General features: G+C 32.6%; 2 protein-coding genes and 1 long non-coding RNA gene across 6 annotated transcripts in view; 2 read left to right on the top strand and 1 right to left on the bottom strand.

The window, feature by feature from the left end:
• The window catches only part of Best2 (bestrophin 2), a gene marked incomplete at its 5' end in the record, with an annotated part of 116,978 nt that extends 104,771 nt beyond the window's left edge, over positions 1–12,207 (top strand). The window contains 4 exon segments of the mRNA XM_088240319.1: positions 1,524–1,631; positions 6,683–6,919; positions 8,553–8,826; positions 10,645–12,207. Of these exon segments, the coding sequence (XP_088096445.1) occupies positions 1,524–1,631; positions 6,683–6,919; positions 8,553–8,826; positions 10,645–11,192 (1,167 nt within the window).
• The window catches only part of Ldh (Lactate dehydrogenase), a 100,676-nt gene continuing 91,742 nt past the window's right edge, over positions 12,152–21,085 (bottom strand). For all 4 annotated transcript variants that reach the window (XM_088240322.1, XM_088240321.1, XM_088240323.1 and 1 more), the window contains exons 5-7: positions 18,032–18,254; positions 15,756–15,997; positions 12,152–14,405 (exon numbers count right to left, since the gene is read on the bottom strand). In XM_088240322.1, coding sequence (XP_088096448.1) covers positions 14,241–14,405; positions 15,756–15,997; positions 18,032–18,254 — 630 coding nt within the window. In that variant the 3' untranslated portion in view covers positions 12,152–14,240. The remainder of the gene's footprint in view (positions 14,406–15,755; positions 15,998–18,031; positions 18,255–21,085) is intronic.
• LOC148272233 (uncharacterized) lies at positions 19,333–21,063 on the top strand. The gene is made up of 2 exons (XR_015824897.1): positions 19,333–19,987; positions 20,128–21,063. It is a non-coding gene; the product is annotated as an uncharacterized LOC148272233 (long non-coding RNA).

The following is a 21,085-nucleotide window of genomic DNA, read 5'->3' on the forward strand; positions in this document are numbered from 1 at the left end:
TTTCAATATTATTGTAATACATGCTACCAAAAGGGTCCTGCCTAAACACAGAATGTTCCTAGCTAGTCGGAACCTGAAGCAAAGAACCAGTAAAAAAATGATGATATAAACTCTTGTTAAATTTGGTTAATCTAAAATTATGTGCACCCACCTACTACAAGATAAAAATACGCCATGTAAAGATTGGGAAATTTAAACAAAGAGAGAATTGTTAATGTAACACACAGTACCTACGTAAAAATAATGAGAGGACATATCCCTGAAAATGTCGAGACTACCATGCTCTCTGCTCTAAATGGTTCTTCTACTATGTTCTCTCAGTTTAACAAGTAGGTATCTAACTGCAAACCTTTTACACATATTATTTGAAAGTATTCATAAGCCGTCGGCATAGAATAATTATAACCATTCTTGGAAGTAAGGCTGTTTGCAGACATGACTTTTTTTATCGTTTTTATACAAACTCAATTATTTGATACAGGCATTAAACCAACTTCTGAGAATTTACAATTCCTTTTAGAATGGTAATGAGGTAGAGCTTTGGCTTGCATAAAATTAATGTCATTTTTAATGTCTCGTTATATCGACAATTATTTTCAACAGAGGTGGAGAACGTCTTTGATAAGGGAGTATGGGAGTAAAGGCGTTTGCAGGACTTATGTAATAAACTGATTTAATTGGTTACTTTACAAATGTGTAACATTCAACATTTTGTTTAATATTACACCACCCGTGCAATTCTGATGATTTTTACAAAGTCATTGTTATCTCAAAATATCTTACTTTGATATTGGAGCATCGGCCTCTTTGTTTGCTGCCAACTTTTGAACATCTTCCCATTTCAAGTCTGCAGTGGATGTCGCAAGAAGTCGGAAACCTGGAGTCTTGTCAGGAATCGAAGCTAACGGACAGACTCTCGACCATGCCTCGGACGAGTTCTCCGATATTTTGATCACCTTGCGGGGAAGGAGTGGGATTATTGCCCGGAGAAGCTTGTTGTGATCGGCAGCGCAGACGGAAGAAGAAGACAAGGGAGGTCTCCCGTGCGCAGGTCGCACCAGATAAAAACTGCGACAGGCACTTCGTTTGTGGCAGCTCTAGAAATGCGAGGTGCTGAGATAAACGAAAGACTGCAGTCTCGAGAGTGCGACTTGGTGGTCACGATCCTCAATCTTGAGGGATCGACTGGAGTAAAAACCATATTAAAGCTAATTCAACAGTTTTTGTTGGGAAGTTAATAAACAAACCTCTTGACTTTCTTATCGTATTCTAATCTAAAATCCCACCTGAGTTAAAAGGTATCGGGGGTCACACTCTATCCATGTTCATTAGAAAATACCTAGCATATGAAAAGGAATACAGAGAGCTATCAAAGCTGGCAATAAACTTTAGAACGCAATACCTGTGCTCAAAAATAATTACGAAATCATGCTTTATTGACAATAACTCTTGACTAGATTCAATGATAATCAAATTTGGACCGTCTTTGTCAAATATATAATACAGTTTTATGTTTTTTTCAGTTCTGTTTCTACGTCGGCTGGCTCAAAGTGGCAGAGGTGCTAATCAATCCGTTTGGAGAAGACGACGATGATATTGAACTCAACTGGTTGATTGACAGACACATAAAGGTACGTTTATAAATTGAACAATTACATAATACACGCAGAAATGCTCCGCCATTTGAAAAACAGAATTCAACTGTTGTTGTTCAAGAGTACTTTTGTTATTCAAAAATATTACCGTCAAACGTGACAATTTTGCCCAGTTTTAACAAACTTTTACAATATCATAATTTTTTTTGTATGGTACTACTCCTATCCATTTTGTTGATTAGTTATACTAATTATTCTGAGCATTTTTATAAGTACAAAACGTTTGCTTTTCTTTTATTTATGCAATTTTAGAAGACAAAACATGCTGGGCAAAATTATCTCCACTTGTTGACAATTTTGCCCACTTGGTAATTAACTGTTATTTTTGGTTTTATCATCCATATCATACGGTTTATTACTACTTTTTGGGTGAAAAAAACTGTTTATGTTTAAACAATAGCATCATTGAGGCATCACCATTATAAAATCAATGAAAAAAACCGGTGGGCAAAATTGTCAACTGTTTCCTCAATTTTTCTATACAATGTGGATTTGTGGGCCAGGGTTGGCACATAATTGGATTTTTAACAAAACCAAAGGAGTTTATCTCTAATCCTTTTAATTTGTTCGTGTTTGACTATGCATAAGCCATTTTTTTTATTTTTACAAACCATTTCAGTTCTGATGCGATTTTCGTCATTAAGGGAACTTGCCCCCAAAACTATTTTTCTTAAAATGTGTATGTAGAAAAAAAACGATCTTAATTTTTTTTGTACAGCAGTGCAATTATTTGCTAGATTACCTATATTTTGAAATTGTATTTTATGCACAGAATTCATAAGATTTTGTGTGTTTTATTTTCTTCTTTGGACTATTAAAAATATTTATACAAAAAACATTTAAAATAAAAAATAAGTCTTCATAATTTCACAAAAAGCTGGCAAATTTAATGAATAAAACTTTCTTAAATGTGGTCGGATATTCTTACATTTTTTTAATGGTTTAAATTATTTTTGAATGGTAAAAATTACAATTGGTTTTTGTATAACAATTTTTAATTTACTAACATAAAATTACTCAAGCTTGCAGTTTTTAAGGTTTACTACTACTTTTTAAGGTAATTTATGAAAACCTTGACGCAAGATGACAGGTTCAGGCAAAGATTTTACTATGTTCCAATTAAATACATCAGCAATATCATCAACTTGAGACCACACAAAGCTCCATTAGGTTTGCGTCTTACAAATAACATAACAATATTAAAATTGTGGTAGTTGATGCGCTGATAACTTAACCGACATAATATTTGTCATTTTGCGTATCAACGGTGTTAAATTTTACTAAAACGAAAGCGATTTCTTCACCGTTATTAATTTCAAGCGGATCAGACACTGTTTTTTCGTTTTCCTCGGCCAAAGATTCGGAGGCACGTTGTTCATATTCGTCGTAATGACTTATGATAAATGTCACGAAATCTGTTGATTCGTCAACTGAGTAGGCATCAAAGTCTGTTGTTTCCGTGTCGCTATGACATTTTTTTCAATGTTCTCTTCTATAAGGTGTAGGTATCTTTTGATCCGAAAAATCGGATGGATTGTTTACCAAATGTTGTGTGGTATAAAAAGTTTAAATGAACAGAATAACTGGCTTGTCATTTTCAGCGTGTATTTGAGTTGAAACGCCCATCCGATTTTTAAATCTGTTTTGTTAAATCTTACAACCCTAGACGTGGGCAAAATTATCAAAACACTAGCTAAGAAATCTAAGACAATTTTGCCCACTTAAATATCTCTTGTGTTTGTTCAAATAGATATACAGAAATATGTTTTATAGCGTCTTTATTATGTATGCAATGAAATATATAAAACTTACTAGCCTCTTTTCAACACAAACTCCGCAACAACAAAAGTTTTGACAATATTTGGAGATATACACAAACAGACCTTCAAGTTTAACTTCAAATTTCAAGTGATCAACTGAAGCTGGCGGTAAACTAAATATTTAGTTTTGCCATGGAACTATCAAAATATACTTACCAAATGTAATTTTTATGATACCAGTAACTTTTCTTACTTTAAAACTTGATTTTGTTAAGGATCTCGGCAGTGGGCAAAATTGTCATGGCTGGGCAAAATTGTCATGTTTGACGGTATACGTTTAAATCTATTTATTAAATATTTTATACAATATTTTGAGTTTGTCCAAACGCTTGTAGAGAAAATTTGCTTTCAAACGTTGCCTAATATGTAAAATAATTAAATCAGATGAATCTCTTTACAACAATAAAGGTTCCAGCTCTTTAACTTTACTAAAAGCAACAAGTGGAAGTATAAGGATAGACAAAATTGTGAATATTACATAGTGGGTAAAGTGGCCATTTAAACCAGCCAATGCCAGGTTATAAGCCCTGTAAATGCCTAGACTTACATATTTCCTTCTATAAAATGTTTTCCATCTCTGTTGTAATTTGATCAACATTTTATACATAGTTTTGTGTTAAAATCACTCGGGTTTTTTTTCATTTTCCAGACTTTAAGCATTACTATTCCACGGAAATTTCAGAATATCATACGAATCAACATACGTATTATAATATGATTGGCATAGTTTCAATTTTATTAACACACAATCATAATTTATTATTATTAATAGCTAAATACTACTTACAAGCATCATACAAAAAGCAGAAAGCACTAAAGGTATAAAATATTATGAACCATGACAATAATGTAGACAGCATGTTTATGATAAATCATTTTTTAATTTTATTTTATTAACAGCAATAATGACTTTGTTATAAATTATTGTTAGTATTTTTAATGAATGGTTGATGTTTTTTTTTTTACATTTAAACGTTTAACTTTTATAAATGTGAAGTTCTGCAAATGAGGTTTATTTTGTTTTTAAAAAGTCCTCTTTTATATTGACCCCTATACAAGTATGAATTTACATACTTGGTTTATTCTTTTTCAGGGGTGGTATTCTGAACCTTCTCTATCTCCTAGACAATGATTAATTTTGGGATTTAAATTTTTACATTCACCTAAACTTTGATTCATTTACGGCCACACTGATGATTAAACGTCAAATAAATACGAACGCGTGAAACCGGATATGAAGATTTTTATTAAAAATATTATTGCGACCTTATGCATTACCCAAAACACTTAATTAAGTTGAATTGACCAAACCGTCTCCATTCTTTTCCGTTTATTAAACAGAAATCAAATGATAATATCATATCATATTATGTAAAAAATGGAGAAGATTCTAAATACCACCCAGGCCATTTTGGATTCTTCGTTGGTAAACAAAAGGTAAGGCCTTAAATAAAGATATATTTAAAAAATATACTATTAACCCTTTTTTGGACTCGTACTAAATAACTTAAAGAATGTTAATCTATTGCTTGCGTTTTTCTATGGTTGCGTTTCATGCGCAATGCTCATTGGTTAGTGGCTCACTGACGTTTGACGTTGAATATAATATATGATCTGCAGCTTCTATGGCACGTTGAAAATTCAATTTGAAAACTATTCGTTGACTTTCTTTACTAAGATTGATTGTTTGTGTAAAACAATAATAAATTCTTATGTATTAAACTACAACAAAGTTTATGGTCGAATTTATTCAATTATTTGACCCAAACAGTAACCGTGACGACTGTGGGGTGGAACCAAAGACTATTGAATTTTATAAAGATATAACCTCGACCATGACAGGAGACTTCGATGCGATATTATTGTGTTTGTGTTACATATTTATTTAATTACTTTTAGATTCTTAGAATTGCAGATGATCCCGTAAAATAGCCGTCAGTTGATTTTAATTATGGTATTCAACCTGGCCTAACATGCACTGACTAACCAAGCAATCTTCTCATAAAATTAAATTTGCTTGGGGAAGGAATATGTATGCAACTGAACATTGGAAATATTAACATTACAAACAAAGCGATCGGAGAGGGTAAAAAAGACCGAAACTAATTTAAATGCTATTATAAAAATTAAGTTATCCAAATTTTGAAAAAAATCGGAATTAGTTGGAGCAAGGTCCAGCGAGAGTCCAGCTTTAGCTCTTGCAGCTAAGAGACCGTCCGCCCTGGAGTGTGGGGCCGGCCATTGTCGTGAAGCAGCATTTTTTATTTTAGTCATATTTTTAATAGAAATACGTTTTTTTAGTTCAGTTCACGAAATACGGCGTTAAATAGGCGTTAAAAAGTGCATACTTGCAACACAAAATAAGTGTTTGACGTGTAAAAAATTACAAGAAAATATTTCTAGCAGCTTCACTAGATACCAAAATACCTGTTTTAACCTAATTAGTTTCCTCCTGGCCAGGGAAACCTGTTCTAAGGAGAACTCTGTACAGTATTCAACATTTTCAAAGATATATGTTTCACATGTCATTCAAATATTTATTTTATTTCTTTTATCCTAGATTTCTTCAGCCAGATTTTAATTTCTCTTATAAATTATTGTTTGTTATCCGTTACCTTAATTTTATATGTATTCTTACGTGCATTAAAAATTAGAACATTAAATTGTGAGGTGAATTTTCTTGAAAAAGTATGAAAAAACTGATTAAAATGAACTACTTTGCGTGACGCAAATTAACCAATGATAAGAGATTTGTGATAGGTTTCTGGTTTACGGTAAGTCAACTGACGAATCAGCATAACTCGTCGAGAAGAAGGGGAAGAGAACTTGAGACGTCACACGCTTAGTAATTTAAAAAATACAAAACTTTAAAAAATCATAGCGCTGGCAATACGATACATAAAAAAAAATACAAATATTTTTTTGGCTTATTTTAATAGTCTATTAACAAATAAAAAAAAAACACTCAACTTCTTTATTCTTGGATAATACCTACACAGTACTAGCATGCTGTAACCATATAATTCTTTTGAGTGATTGACCAAAGTTTTGGGCATTGTTTGACTGGAACCCCATTTATCCAACCACTGTGATGACCGCTTACGATTGTCTTTCAAGATCCATTTGTGTAACAATCTCGTTTTTGCGATCTAATGACAATGTGATCTAAAATTCTATTCAATTTCCATCTTATCTCTCCTTTTCCAGGCGGCGTACATGATTGTGGATGAGATGCATGAGGAGCACCCTGAGCTGTTGCGCGACCAATACTGGGAGGACGTAGTGCCCCGAGACCTGCCCTACACCCTGGCCGCAGAGCACTACCGCAGGGCAGAGCCCCCGGGGTCTGCAGACCACTACAAGGTCCCCGAAGCCGAAGCACTCTATGCCAATCTGAACCCAGAACCGAGGAAGTCACACGCCGATGACACTTATGCCGATTACGTAAGCAAGCTGTTCCATCTATTCAATAAAAACGCATCGAGCTGGAAAGGAAAAAAATACCAAGGTTCATGTAGTAACTTTACAGAAGAGGCAATTAAAGTTTTTTTGTTTTTTTTTTTATTAATAATGAAATCTCTTTCATATGTATTATTTCGATGTGATTACTACATAATTTAAATAAAAATATAAAATGCAAGATTCTTAATTAATAAATAAAACTTTAATTGGCTCTTTTGTGAAATTACTACATGTCGCTCGGTAACTTTTTCATTTCCAGCGTCGACATTTTTGCTTCTGCTTAAATCTGTTACATTTGGGTAAAGAGGTACAAATTACTATTAGCTAACTGCAGGTGTGATTTAAAGTTTCATACTGATTTAATTTTTTGACATACAATTTTGGGTGCTAACTTTAAATGTGTAAACTCAATGAAATACATTAAGTGATATGAGACATGTGTTTCTTCTCATATTTGCTCTTTTCATGTTGTTAAAGGCAATTTTTAGTTAAGTTCACATACTTTTTTACCTAATAGGACCATCAAATTATTTAAATGAATAAATTTTTCCTAACTTGTATCTCTTCACTTCATTAATATTTTCAATTTTATTATTTCAACTCATTTATTAATTCAAAATAAAAATCCTTTTCCCATTTTAATTTTATATATACCTATTGTGATTATAGATAATGAGGAACTTTCCGCCCAATAGGAAATTGGATACAAAAAATGTTTTCTTGCACGCGGTACAATTTAGAGCATTAAATTGTGAGGCAAAGTTTCTTCTAAATGTACAAAAAAAATTTTTTAATATGAACAAACGACTTTGAATGTCACTAGTTCATATGAATCAACCAATGATAAGAGAGTTGTGGAAGATTTCCAGTTTACTTACCATCAACGGACCATTCGGCAGAACTGACCGAGAAGAAGCAAAAGAAAACTTGATACGACACATGCAAATAATTTCAGAATTACAAAACTTTAAAAAAATCATTGCACTGATAATACGATTCGTAAAGATTTTTTATTTTTAGCTTACTTTAGTAAAAAAATTAAAAAAGCACTGAACTTCCTCATTCATTCTTTTATATTAATGTGTAAAGGTTCTTTGAATAATCTTTAACAGTAATAAATAAATAAATGTATATACTGAAGTTTACCCCTTTTAGGGAATTGTATTTCTGTGGACATTGGTTTTATTTTTTGTTAAATAATTTTTAATCTGTTAATATCCCCAATAAATATATAAAACTCAAACTAACCACACCACACAGCTGTCTTTCTAGAATTATGTAAAAACATGATAATTAGCTATTTCAAATATTGCGATGAAATTATGTAAGCTGGGTTGGGGAGCTGTGTTAATGTTGCGGACTCAGGACCGGAGGTCCGTGGTTCGAACCCTACTCTACAGTATTATGTTTCATATTTTCTAACACCCACCAACAGAAAATTATTCCGAAATTGAAATTTTTAAGGAAATCATAAGAATTGCAAATTTATAAATATATATTAAATACATGTTTTTTTGTGTTACTCCTCAAGAATACTTTATATAATTGAATGAACCAAGTATTCTTCTTTGGGAAAACCATAACATTTTTTAATGTATCTTATTTACATTTTCAGGAAAGTGTGGACACTCCTTTGGTAGAAAGAAGAAAGAATTGGTTCCAGCGTCAAATATCTCGCATGGGATCGGTGCGCTCATCTTCCACTGCCTACTCTTCAGGTGGTTTGTTCAGTAGAAACAGGCATAACTCAGTAGTGTACGCAAACCCTGAAGTTGGAGTAGTTTCATCTCCTAATGGTACCCACCCTCCACCTCTTCAACATAAGATGTCTCTCTATGACAGATTTGTCGGTCGAAAGTCAGTCAGGAGTCAGCACTCTAAGCGACTAGGTAATGACAATGATTTAAAAAAAATGTATGTTGTATCTTTATTGCTAAAGTCTAAAAAGTTTACGATGTATGCTAGGAGAGCGATTTGCTGATAGTTTTAATGTGATTGTTTTTGAAAGGTATAAATGTATAGTTGAATGTGAATTCATTGTGAACTGGAATATCCTGAAATGCATATAAGAATTTGTGTATCTGGAAAGTACCTATGTTTACTAGGAATGGGAACACAGAAAAAGATATTGAAAGAAGAGTGAGTGCTAGACACAGGGTAAATGGTAAACTAAAATCAACCTTAGCTAATAAATATTTGTCAAAAGAGGCAAAATTAGCTGTTTACAATGAGGAACTTCAGCCCTACGGGAAATTGGATACAAAAAATGTTTTCTTACGCGGGGTAAAAATTAGAGCATTAAATTGTACTACAAAGTTTCTTGAAAATGTACAGAAAAAATAATAAAAAATACTTTGATAAAAACGCACTACTTTAAATGACGTCACTGGTTCATGTGAATCAACCTATGATCTGAGAGCTATGGAAGATTTCCGGTCTGCTTGTCGCTTCTGGACCAATGGGAAGAACTGAATGAGAATAAGCGAAAATGAACCTCTGACGTTACACGCGGAGTTATTTCAGAAATACAAAACTTTGAAAAATCGTAGCGCCGATAATACGATATATAAAAATTAAAAAAAAAATTTTTTGACTTAGTTTAACAGTCTATTAACAAATAATTTTTTTTTAAAAAAAACACTGAACTTCCTCATTGAGTCTTGGTGTATGGAAGTACCATAATGTATTGAAAAATTGGAAAAGCGAAGATGAAGTGGGTCGAACGCTATTGAAATGTGATCTCTCTGGTGAATCCGTTCAAAATGAAAGCATTATCAACAAAATTACAAAAGAGGTACTGCGTTGGTTTGAACATGTTGGGCCCAGAAAGAACCTCTTAAAAGACTTACCACGTAAATGTTGCTATATACGTATATAAAACGAGAAAGACCAAGAAAGACATGGCATGACCAAATCCAACAAATACTTGAGGACAGAATAATCATGAAAAAATGTATGAATGTAGAGGTCGCGAGGTCTATATGTGAAAACAGAGTGGTGTGGCATTCTACTCCCACCGCCTATCTCTATGATGAAACGGCTTGTTCTTGTATAATTTATTCTTAAAATTAAAATTTAAACAATTACTTAATACATCTAAACAAATACTTATTTATACTATCCCTAACAGTTCTACAATCAGACTAAATCACTGGCTCTTAGTAAAGTAGTAATATTATTTACCAGATCAAGGATTATCATAAAAAATATAAGTAGACTAACTTTTAAGGATAAAAGTGTAGAAATCGGATATTAAAAATACTAAATATCGAGTTTATTTGACCAAAGTGTAAATAGCTATGTGGTCTTTTACGATTTTGTATTTATTTTTTTTAATAAAAATAATCTACTGAAGAGTCCCGTACCCTTAGTACATATTAAACACAATTTTACTTTTAACATAAAATTTTATCCAAAAAAAAAAATACAAAACCAAAACACTTTTATTTGGCCGGATCTACTCATTAATCCATACGCAACCCACCTCCATTATTTCACTTCTTGATAGCAATTTTATAGTGAAAGTACTTACCAATTATTGTCCTTATGAACAATGGAGATCGTCCACTTTAATGGAGAAGTACACCAATCCTTTGACTGAAAGTGATGTTAATTTTTAATTGTTTTTGCAGCATCAAAGTGGAGTGTCTAATAACTCTATTTGTGATTTGAATGTAAAAGTAATGTGGCTTATGTATTTTTTAAAGGAACACAAAAAATGAATGGATCTGCAGTTCCCACTACAGTAAAAAATCGCCCCCGCATCCCGACTCCGGATCGCGAGCAGCAGCGTCAGTCTCCCATCAGCACCAACTCTCCCGTGGGCGTGGCGCTCATGGCGCACCATTCGTACCAGAGTGAAGTCCCCGTCCTGGGAGCTCTTGTGCTGTCTCCGATCCAAGAGCTAGACAGCGGCTCAGTGAACAACACCCTTCACCCTAACCAGCCTGGCACCACAGCCCTGGCGCAGGCTGTCCTGTCTCCGGGCCTCGGCCCCGTCCTCACGGCGCCCGCGACCCCCATGACCTTCACGCCGGTGACTGTCTCGCAGATCGTCACTCCTCCGAGGACTGCTTCTCCTCGACCAGCTATAGCCACACCGGCTGAAGCCAGATCCACCACTCCGCCCTTGCCTGAGACCTCTGCTCCAGATTCGGAAAACTCCAACGACACCCGGTCCACTAAATCTTCTAAATCTGACAGCAGCCACAAGCAGAGTGGCTCGTCAGGAAAGTGGGGCGAGGTTTATGTGTGATATAATATAGTCGGACATGTCTAGTTTGATTGCCAGGGGAATCATATTTTAGTGAATGCCGACCCCCTAGAATAATCCTACCATGTAGGCTAAGTATTCTTAGGTTTGATATTGTGAAATGAGATTAGATCGATATGATGGGTTATGAGTGACAGTATGTATGTAAATTAATATTGGTTTTTAAATTAAGCCATGGCTCTTCCGCGGTAATCAAGTACGAAGAATAGTACGCTATCGTTCGTGATTATGTCTTGGAGAACAGAACCCGATGCCGTACTGACAGTTATAATTCAAACTGAGCCTGTGATAAACGAAACATGAATATGTACGATTTAGCCGATTGTTGATTAGAGTGGACCGTACTCCGACTAATGTCAAACAAACATAATATTTATTTTATATATTCTCTGTGATTGTTGATGGAATTATAACTATTATTACCGATTGATGCCACCGTCCCATATCTCCTTTAGATTTTTTATTTTAGTTGAATTATGTATACAAATGGTGGCTTTTATATTTAAATTAAGGGATTTAAGCGAAGCTGTGACCAAACTATTACTGTATATATTATTATATGAACGTCGCCATCAAGTTTATTCCTTTGGACCAAACTGCAACTGGAAAATACAAGTGATTGTATGTGTCATAAATTTAATGTAGTAAGTTAAGTTAGTGTCTTTACTGAAATTTTGTGATTTTCTTTGTGCAGGCTGTCACGTAACGTGGCGCAGGTTGTAAATAATAAATCATCTAAATGTTAAGTGAATCTAATGTGATTAGACATCACATACAAGATAAATTTATGTTGTGTAATTTTCAGTGTTGAAAACTAGTTAAGATGAAACTTTTTTTAATGGGTGTTTAATATTATAATTTGCTGTCAGCACCATTCTGAAATGTTTTGTGCTCATGATGAGGTTGCGAAATTGTGGATTGTTAAATCAAAAACAGTAACGTTTTAGACAAATTGTATTTTATTTATTATAGAAATACAGGATACATACATTCCAAACAGTGCATTTTCATTACCAATCGTTCAACCTCGTTCCCAGTGGTATCCAGCTTAAGGCCGGCAGGTGACGAGGTTCTCTCTCGGTTTAGTTTCTCATTGAATAAACGGGCTTCAGTGCTGTGCAGACATACATGCAAATAAGTCCTCGCACACAATACAATGCAATATGAATAGAATTCAATATATAGGCTAGTAATAAGCAAATAGTGACTATGTACTCAAAAGAGCACTTCAAAACTAGTCGAGCAGAGCGATAATGCCAGACAATAGTTTAACATGAAGCGGTTCAATGGCCTAATTAGACACCGAATACAAGTGAAAACATAAAATATCTCTCTGTGTTAAGTCTACAAAGAGAGTTTTAATAGCTATACATACTACATGTATTATACAAGGGGCTTTCGATTTCTCTTCTTCTTTTTTCTTTACCATAGAGTGCTTAGATTTTATTGCAGCCAAATCTTATCAAATACATATTTATAAAAGTCTAAAAATTACAATAAGACTCATATTTCATTATAGTAAATTGTGCACCATATCAAATAAGGTACAATAGCATTCCAAAGTAGAGTAATCTAGCGTAATATAATATATCGTGGGTATACTGGCAAAAAACTTTAACTCGAAAATATGCAGATTTGACTTAATGATGCAGTTTTGTAAAGTTTTTAACGCTCTACAAACTGGCAAAATACACTAAGTCATATTAAATTTCATATATCTGTAGTTTTAAAAATAAATTTAAGTTTAAGTCAGAAACTCAATATTTTCTTCAGGCTAAAAGCTTTAAATAACTTTATATTTACTTAATATAAAATAAAAAACATGTTTTTAAATGAGCACTTAACATCTTACTATATTAAAATAAGATATAAAAGAGTAAAATTGGAACAAAACTTAAATGCTTGATTTCTCAAAACAGGGAATGGAGAGTTAAAGCTTTTTGCCAGTATACTCACAATATTATGCGGTATAATTAGCGAATTATAATCCAAATTTTATCTATCAGTGCAAAAATTAAGGACATTTGACTATATTACGGAGTATTTATATCTCGTACTAATAATTACTTCTATATAATTATTGATTATTCAATATGTGTTTATCAATTACCTATATTTACAGTCATATTACCATTTTCATGGTTTAAAAATGCAAAGTAAAGGAAATCATAACACCATATTTTCATGGTTTTTGTTTTTTATAAATGAGGTAGACGTTGTCAGCGAAGGTATATATAACCGTTCAGCATATTCCAGGTTTACAACATTCATTGATTATATGTAGTTCTAATATTCCATCAAATATTTGACATTATAAATTTTCACAAAGACATCAACATCTACTAGCCATTGAACAACACTTGGGACACAATGCTTGGACTGATTCAGTCAAGCCACAATACACGAAGGGGGGAGGCGTCTTCCACACATTTCACTTCAACTATCCTAAATATATTACATCCATCAGCTTCATAGGTCGGTGGTAATCTCCTTTGTAAAAAATTCATAGGTCTTTCTGCTATAAATTCTATTCAAACACATTTTTAGTGGATTCACTCTCATCTCATGCATAATCATATAAAACAGCTATATAATTGTAAGAATAAAATAAAATACTGTTATGAAAATTTATCATTTGTAAGAAAGGGCAAGTGTAAATGTCGTCAATATAGTGGGGGATTGCTTGAAACAATGGTGAGATAAAAGGACAGCAACTAGCGAAATTAGTTGGGTAAACAAAACTTAGTTGAGACTGATGAAATTTACATACACAGATTCATAGATTGGCAAGAAACAACAAATTCTAGACACCTCCTCTTAATATATCATAGATTTGAAAAGTTCTTATAACCAAAAAAAATAAAAAAATATTGTGGAATATTGAAACATATTGAATTGTCAATCTGATTTTACCTCACATTCAAAAGTCACTATTGAAAACTGCTTACACTCACACTACTTTACATTACACAAATATGAAAACATTATTTATTACAAAAATAAATACAATATAATCTCATAGAGAGATATTTACATCTTGAGGTTTTGTTGGACGCTGCTAAGTAGTTGAGCCGACTTGTGGAGCATCGCAATTTCAGCCTCCTCTAGAGGCTGCTTAACAATATGGGATATTCCCTTGGCTCCCAGGACACACGGTAAGGAGAGGAAGACCTCTTCATCTATTCCATGCTGACCCTACAGATAACATTGACAATTTGGAAAAAGTTATACACAGATAAATGTTCAGCAAATAATTTCATTTAGTTTTAATGTGGAGAAGAAAAGGAAATCAGCAAAAGTATTTTTATAATATACATAATACTATCTAAAATTAAAACAGCAGATAAATTCTACAGTATGAGGCATGTTCAAAAAATTATGGCAAAGATGTCAATCTCCACTATTGGTCTGAAATGAGTTAGATATGGTGATGTATAGTGAAACAAAAATACTATTGACAACTGCAAAGGTTTCGGAGCATAAATGGGAGAGCAGTATTTCATATTTTTGACTCAATGTATTAGCATATTGTGCATGCAGATAATTGGTAGAATTTCTTATTCAAATTTGGTAAGGTATCCAAAATAAAACACTTATTTTATTTAATTCTACTTTTATTTTTAAAAAATATATGTGACGCGTTTCGCCCTGTTAGGACATTATCAAACTAACTTAAATATTTACAAAGTTTCCTTATACACTAACAATAATTGCTGTTAAACCCATTATGATATACTGAGTACATATTTATTACGCTACTTTTCTTGGTCTATATAAAAATACTAATACCCCCCCCCATAAACTATTAACACTGTTATGCACCTATATCATTAAACAGCAATTATTATCAGTCTATAAGGAAACTTTGTAAATATTTAAGTTACTTTAATAATACATATATTTAAAAAAAATAAAAGTAAAATTAAATCCAATAAAAGTGTTTTATTTTGGATACCTTACAAAATTTCAATGTATTTAGTTCCGCAACAACAATGGTAGTCCCCTCTATGTTACACAACAAAACCATAAAACAAACCAAAACCTTCTATTGATAATTTACCGAATATTTGCAATAAAATATACACTTCTGGCAACAATTATTATTTAATAAAATAAAATGCAACCTGTGGAAAATACAAACAAAAAACATTTATTGTGTACTAAAAACAAAAAAACAATGGAGAATGCCATCTTTGTTTTAACATGCCTCATACATTTCGAGTTCTCTAAAAACTGCAAGGGGTTATTTAAAATTGTGTAGAGAATTTAGTAATAAGTGAATACTAAAACAAGGATATTCAATTTCCTACCACAGTTATTTATCTATTTATATATTATCATATGTTTTGATATCTATAATTCATATTGTATTTTGAAAACGCATTTTTCGCTCAATACTTAAATAAATTGTAAGAACTCATGAACATTGAAATAAATTCTAGATTTAGAAATTAAAGAAAAACATTTCGCACAAATCAAAAAAGGTAATTTTTAAATAAAACTATCTGCATGCAAAGTCATATGATACAAAAAGTGTCATCTTACTTGAACAAGAGTTGAAACAGCATGAATGCTTCCAACATTGCGAAGGATGGCTTGTGCTAGGTTAGCTGTGCTGAGGCCAATGGCCCAGGAAGTGTAGCCCTTGAGGCGGATGACCTCGTAAGCGCTCTCTACGACCTGCTTGTGCAGCTCATGCCAGTGCTCAGGGTCGTCAGTGTGCCCAACCTGAGAACACAGGTCACGCAGCCTCACACCAGCAATGTTGACACCAGACCATACGGCCACTGAAACACAAATCTCAACTTAATATCATTGAATGACAACTGTTAACTATCTAAATATGATCTATGAAGTATATCAAAAGTAAAGTATGTATTTAGATTTTTTTTTTATTGTGAAAACATCTTATGGACCTTAAACTATTTTTCTAGATAACTTCCACCATTTTGTAGGCACTTGGCATAGCGCAGCACAAGCTTTTGTATTCCCTCTTCATAAAAGAGTGCAACCTGCATTCTGATTTTTATGTTCCTCAGTAAGAGTTTGCGGCACAAACTTTTCAAAAATCCAGTTTTTCATGAAAAAGTGATCTTGAAATTTGGGGAAATTTCATAGAGCAAAAATCGTAAGCTTTCGGTATTCTATCTCACCCTTACCACTGAATTAATTACCAGAAGTTCTCCGTACACCTCACAGATCTGTTGAGGATTGTGGATGATCTTAGTTCTTCGCATTAAGAAAACGAATTAAGAAGCGGTGGGATTTTTAATTTTATTCGTCATTTCACACAGCAGTCAGTTAACTCATAATGGCGTAAACTCCTCGATAGGTGGTAAGTACCACACATATGTGAAACTGCTATCGTACCAAATATCTTTAGTTGTTTATTTTGACAATTAATAAATATGTTAAGACTGTTTTTTTGTATTATGGCGGTCTTGACGAATTATTATTTTATTTTGTAAACAAACAGCATATACAAAATTTATTTACAATTTCATTGTATATTAGTGTAGTACACCCATGCCCACATCAAAAAAATTGTTTACACTTATGACAAGAAATGAAAGAAACTGAGAAATGAAACCGAATAGAAAGTTTAAAAAGATAAGAAAGGAAAAACATGTGTATAATAATAAAATCAATTGAATATCTGCTTATCTTATTATTTTGATGACTTTTGACTTAAATTTACATTCATTGTCATAGAGAATATCAGCCTCGGTAAATCTATTGTTATAATTTTAAAGATTTATAGATAAAGCAGGTAAAGTAAATTAACAAACATTTTAAAGGTCAAGTAAACTGATTGCTTATGTTACGTTTATGTAATCAGTATAATAAATAAATAAAACATTTCCTTTTATTGACGGAACATATAGGTATGCTAATTTATGTATATCAATACAGATTAGTAAAAAAAATAAGCAAAAAGCTCAGAGTCAAAACTTTGAATACAAAAAAGGCTCCGAAAAGTCAGTTATTCTTTTCAAGGAAACTGTATACGCTTTTACAACAAATTATCTATTGATATTCAAGCATTTTCAACAATTCCATTTAAAAGTTTTGTTTAACACAAGCTGTTTGGAAAAAGTTATTACAAAATTAGGGAATATTTAGAAGACAAAACAGCTTGAAATTGAATCGTTCTTTTTCTGGAATAAATTGTAAATTTGATTTGTATATTATAATTGTTGTTCAATTTGATGTGATGATTATCCCTGTCAAGAAGAAATGAATTAAATTGATTCATGAACTGCTCGCCCAGAGATGGCGGGCATCGTTTTCGCTCAGTCGGTATCACCACACCTGAGGAAAATCCGAGTGGTTGTGAAAAGTAAAACGCCGGCTTAACAATTTTGGTTTTTTCTTTGACACAAGTCAATCAAGAAAAATCTTTAAGATTATAAACGATGCATTATGCTCACCAACCAACCAACAAAAAACTAATCGAAGTGGACGCCATTGGGCAATTTATTTATAAATATTTAATATATTTATTAATGAATATTTAATATTGTATGACATTTTCTATTGAATATGAAAAACTAAATGAATCACTTTAAAGGTGTGTATAAAGTTGAAGTACTATTTACGCATACCGGAATTTATTATACAATAATTAATTGACATTTACTGGAGATCCTATGAATCCTATTAAAAAATAAATGAAATTGTGAAATTAAAACTGACAATAAATGCACTATGAAACATCAATATTGGATTTATTTGTATCCAATAAAATTGCTTCATTTCATTGATTTTTCATTTTATGATTGGAGATATTCATTATTACATATCAGACTTTTTAAAATTACCACTGCTGTCTCCATGTTCCCCGATGATGAAGCCATGGCAGGAAGTTGAAGCCACTCCGAGTTTATCAGACATGAGGAAGCGGAACCTGGAGGAATCCAAGTTAGTGCCTGTACCGATAACTCTATTCTTAGGAAGACCACTCAGTTTCCAGGCCACATATGTCAAAACATCTACTGGGTTGCTGACGACGAGAAGAATAGTGTTAGGGCTGTACTTAATCAGCTGCAACATAAAAAAGGCAATGAGTTTCATACCAGCCCTTTTTTTAATTTGTCAATAATTTAAGCTCGGAATTTTATCTTATTTTGTAAATTTTTCATACTTAGTATTATAATAAAAACAACTAACCTCTGTTAGTTAACTCTGCCATGTTCTCTAAAATTACATTTCATAATGCAGCTAAAGTATCTAAATATCATCTTTTGTGTTAATTTAAAAGATATTTGGCTGTGGTGTTGCAAACAACGCCAATCTTGTATATAATTCGAGATATGTTTTCTATTTAAGTGGTTTAGAAACAAATAATTAAAAAAGTAAATCCACAGTAATTCAGACTATCATGATTTAGTTACCAACATATTCTGCTTTAATATAAAAAAGTTCACATTATTTTAGATTTAAATAAGGTGAGCTGCTAAAAATTTACAAAATCATCATGTATCGTGATCATTTTTGTTACATGAAGGTAAGATGATCTCTCTCACACTTCCGGTACCAGTCCAGAGACTATAAAATATTCTATTATTTAATAATGTATAAATTTTAAATATAATATTAAAATCTTTGACTTAAAGAAACTGAAGTATGTATTCGCTGAATAATTATTATAATAACTGTCAGTTTTATTTGCAAAATTTTATTTGCAACTTATTTTTGGGGTATGTTTCCTTAAGAAAAGAGTCAGTGTGTTTTTTGAATTGGTTAAATTTGGGGATTCAACAAATTAATATTCCAGCCAGCCCATATGTTTGGATTTTTTTCCAATTTAAATCCACTCTAGTGGAGACTTTTCTTGTGGTTAGGGTGGAATTCTAAACAATAGAGCTTCCAGCGATGATGACTAAAAGCAGGAAGAATCATAATAAATAATCATATCGGCATTTTGGCAGCTATCTGCTTTCTATTCATTAACTTCTAACTTATATTTACAGTCCGCATTACGTAATGGGTTAAAGTGATGCAGACTACAACTGTCAAATGCATAAATAATTATCAAATGTAGAAGGTCTTAAATTTTATTTCCATCAAATCATTATTTCAGTGTTATTAGTACCGGTGCTTTAATGAGGAAGTTCAGAGGTTTTTCTGTAATGTCAACAGACTATTAAACTAAGCCAATTTTTTTTTTTAATTTTCATGTATCCGTGTTATCAGCGCTATGACTTTTTAAAGTTTTGTGTTTCTAAAATTACTCCACGTGTGACGACTCAAGTTCTCCTCAGCTTCTTCTCGGTCAGTTCTGCCAATTGGTCCGTTGAGGGTAAGTAAACCAGAAATTTTTCACAGCTCTCTTATCATCGGTTTATTCATACGAACTAATTTTTATTAAAATATTTTTTATCATTTTTTTTATGCTTTACTGCGTGCAAGAAAACATTATTTGTATCCAATTTCCTGTAGGGTTGAAGTCCCTCATTATACACCATATTCCGTGTTCTGGAAATATTATTTTGCATTGGCCATTCTTTGCTCATTACTTCAGCACTGCCGTCCTTGTGAAGAAAGTGGCATCTCTAATTTGACATAAAATGAGCTATATTAGTTTTTTTTAAATCAAAGTACAATATGTATCACCGAACATATTTTTAATGTGGCATATCGTTGTGATTTTTGTAAAACGATAAACAAAAAAAACTCCACATTTTGACCTTAAGTAATCATTTTAAGTATCTGGCAACCAAATTATATGCTCTATCAAAGAAGACCACCTCGATCTCATGAACGGCGGAAGGGAGGTTATGATTTTTACACAATATTATTTTTGGTATGTATATATATTTACATATTTATACACACACAATTCTGGGTTTTTTATCCCAAGGGGGAGTAGGTATATTATTATTTATATCTCTGTAGTGATATAAATAATAATGAGGTTATGATTACTTGGGTTCCGTCAACCGTGGAATCTCGGGAAATGAAATGGCCAATGAAGTTGCGAAGGGGGCCTTGCTCAATAGAAGTCCTCCCTTTAATTTCAACATACAAAATTGCGATCAACTGAATCAAATCAGAAAAGACACTTTTGTTGGTTGGAATCAGTTTTGGCAAACTTCAAATTCAAACAAGTGAATTCAATACCAAAATACACAAAATTTCATCTGACCCTCCCTCTGGTATCATGCCTACAAATTGTCTAAAAGAATTGTCTTCAATATTATCAGACTGAGGATTGGTCACTGTAGTGTGAATAAACATTTGTTTAAACTCAATATTGCGGACAGTCCTCGGTGTGAGTGCGAGCTTGGCGAGGAATGCAAAGGCCATGCGTTGTTTGGATGCCCCATTCAGGATGCGGATCCTTTGTACACCAATCTAAACCTTCCCCTTGCCATAAATTCATCTCATGTCTTGTCAGTTTTATCCCCAGAAGTAGTTTTGAACTTGTCAAAATTTATTGTTTTAAATGATATAAATTTTAAAACTGAAATATATTTGCATTTATTTTTTAAACGTTTAAAGCACACCATATGGCACAAATCCTTGTTAGGATGGGTTATTTTAAAAAACATTTAAAGGTAACAAAAACCAATTACTACTCTAAAAAGTGGTATACCCCTCGGTAATGAGCAATAAAATGCAGCACAAGTTCATAAAAAAAATATATGTGGCAGGAAGCATCTTGTTTTCTTGATTTTGCCAGCATTTTATAGTTTGGAAATGCAACTCTTTTTATAAGGACGGCAAAGCAACGGTCTAATAATAAACATATTCATAATTCCACTATCCGCATCTAAGGAGGCTACTAGTACTGGCAAGTACTACATTCTTACTCCAATCACAGTGTACCTTGTTCATTTATTTGTTACGTACATGAAGTCAAGATGATCAGT

The sequence above is a fragment of the Micrasema longulum genome, unplaced genomic scaffold (genome assembly GCF_059751315.1).
Source record: "Micrasema longulum isolate JH-2025_06_02 unplaced genomic scaffold, ASM5975131v1 h1tg002421l, whole genome shotgun sequence".
NCBI classification, from domain to species: Eukaryota; Metazoa; Arthropoda; class Insecta; order Trichoptera; family Brachycentridae; genus Micrasema; species Micrasema longulum.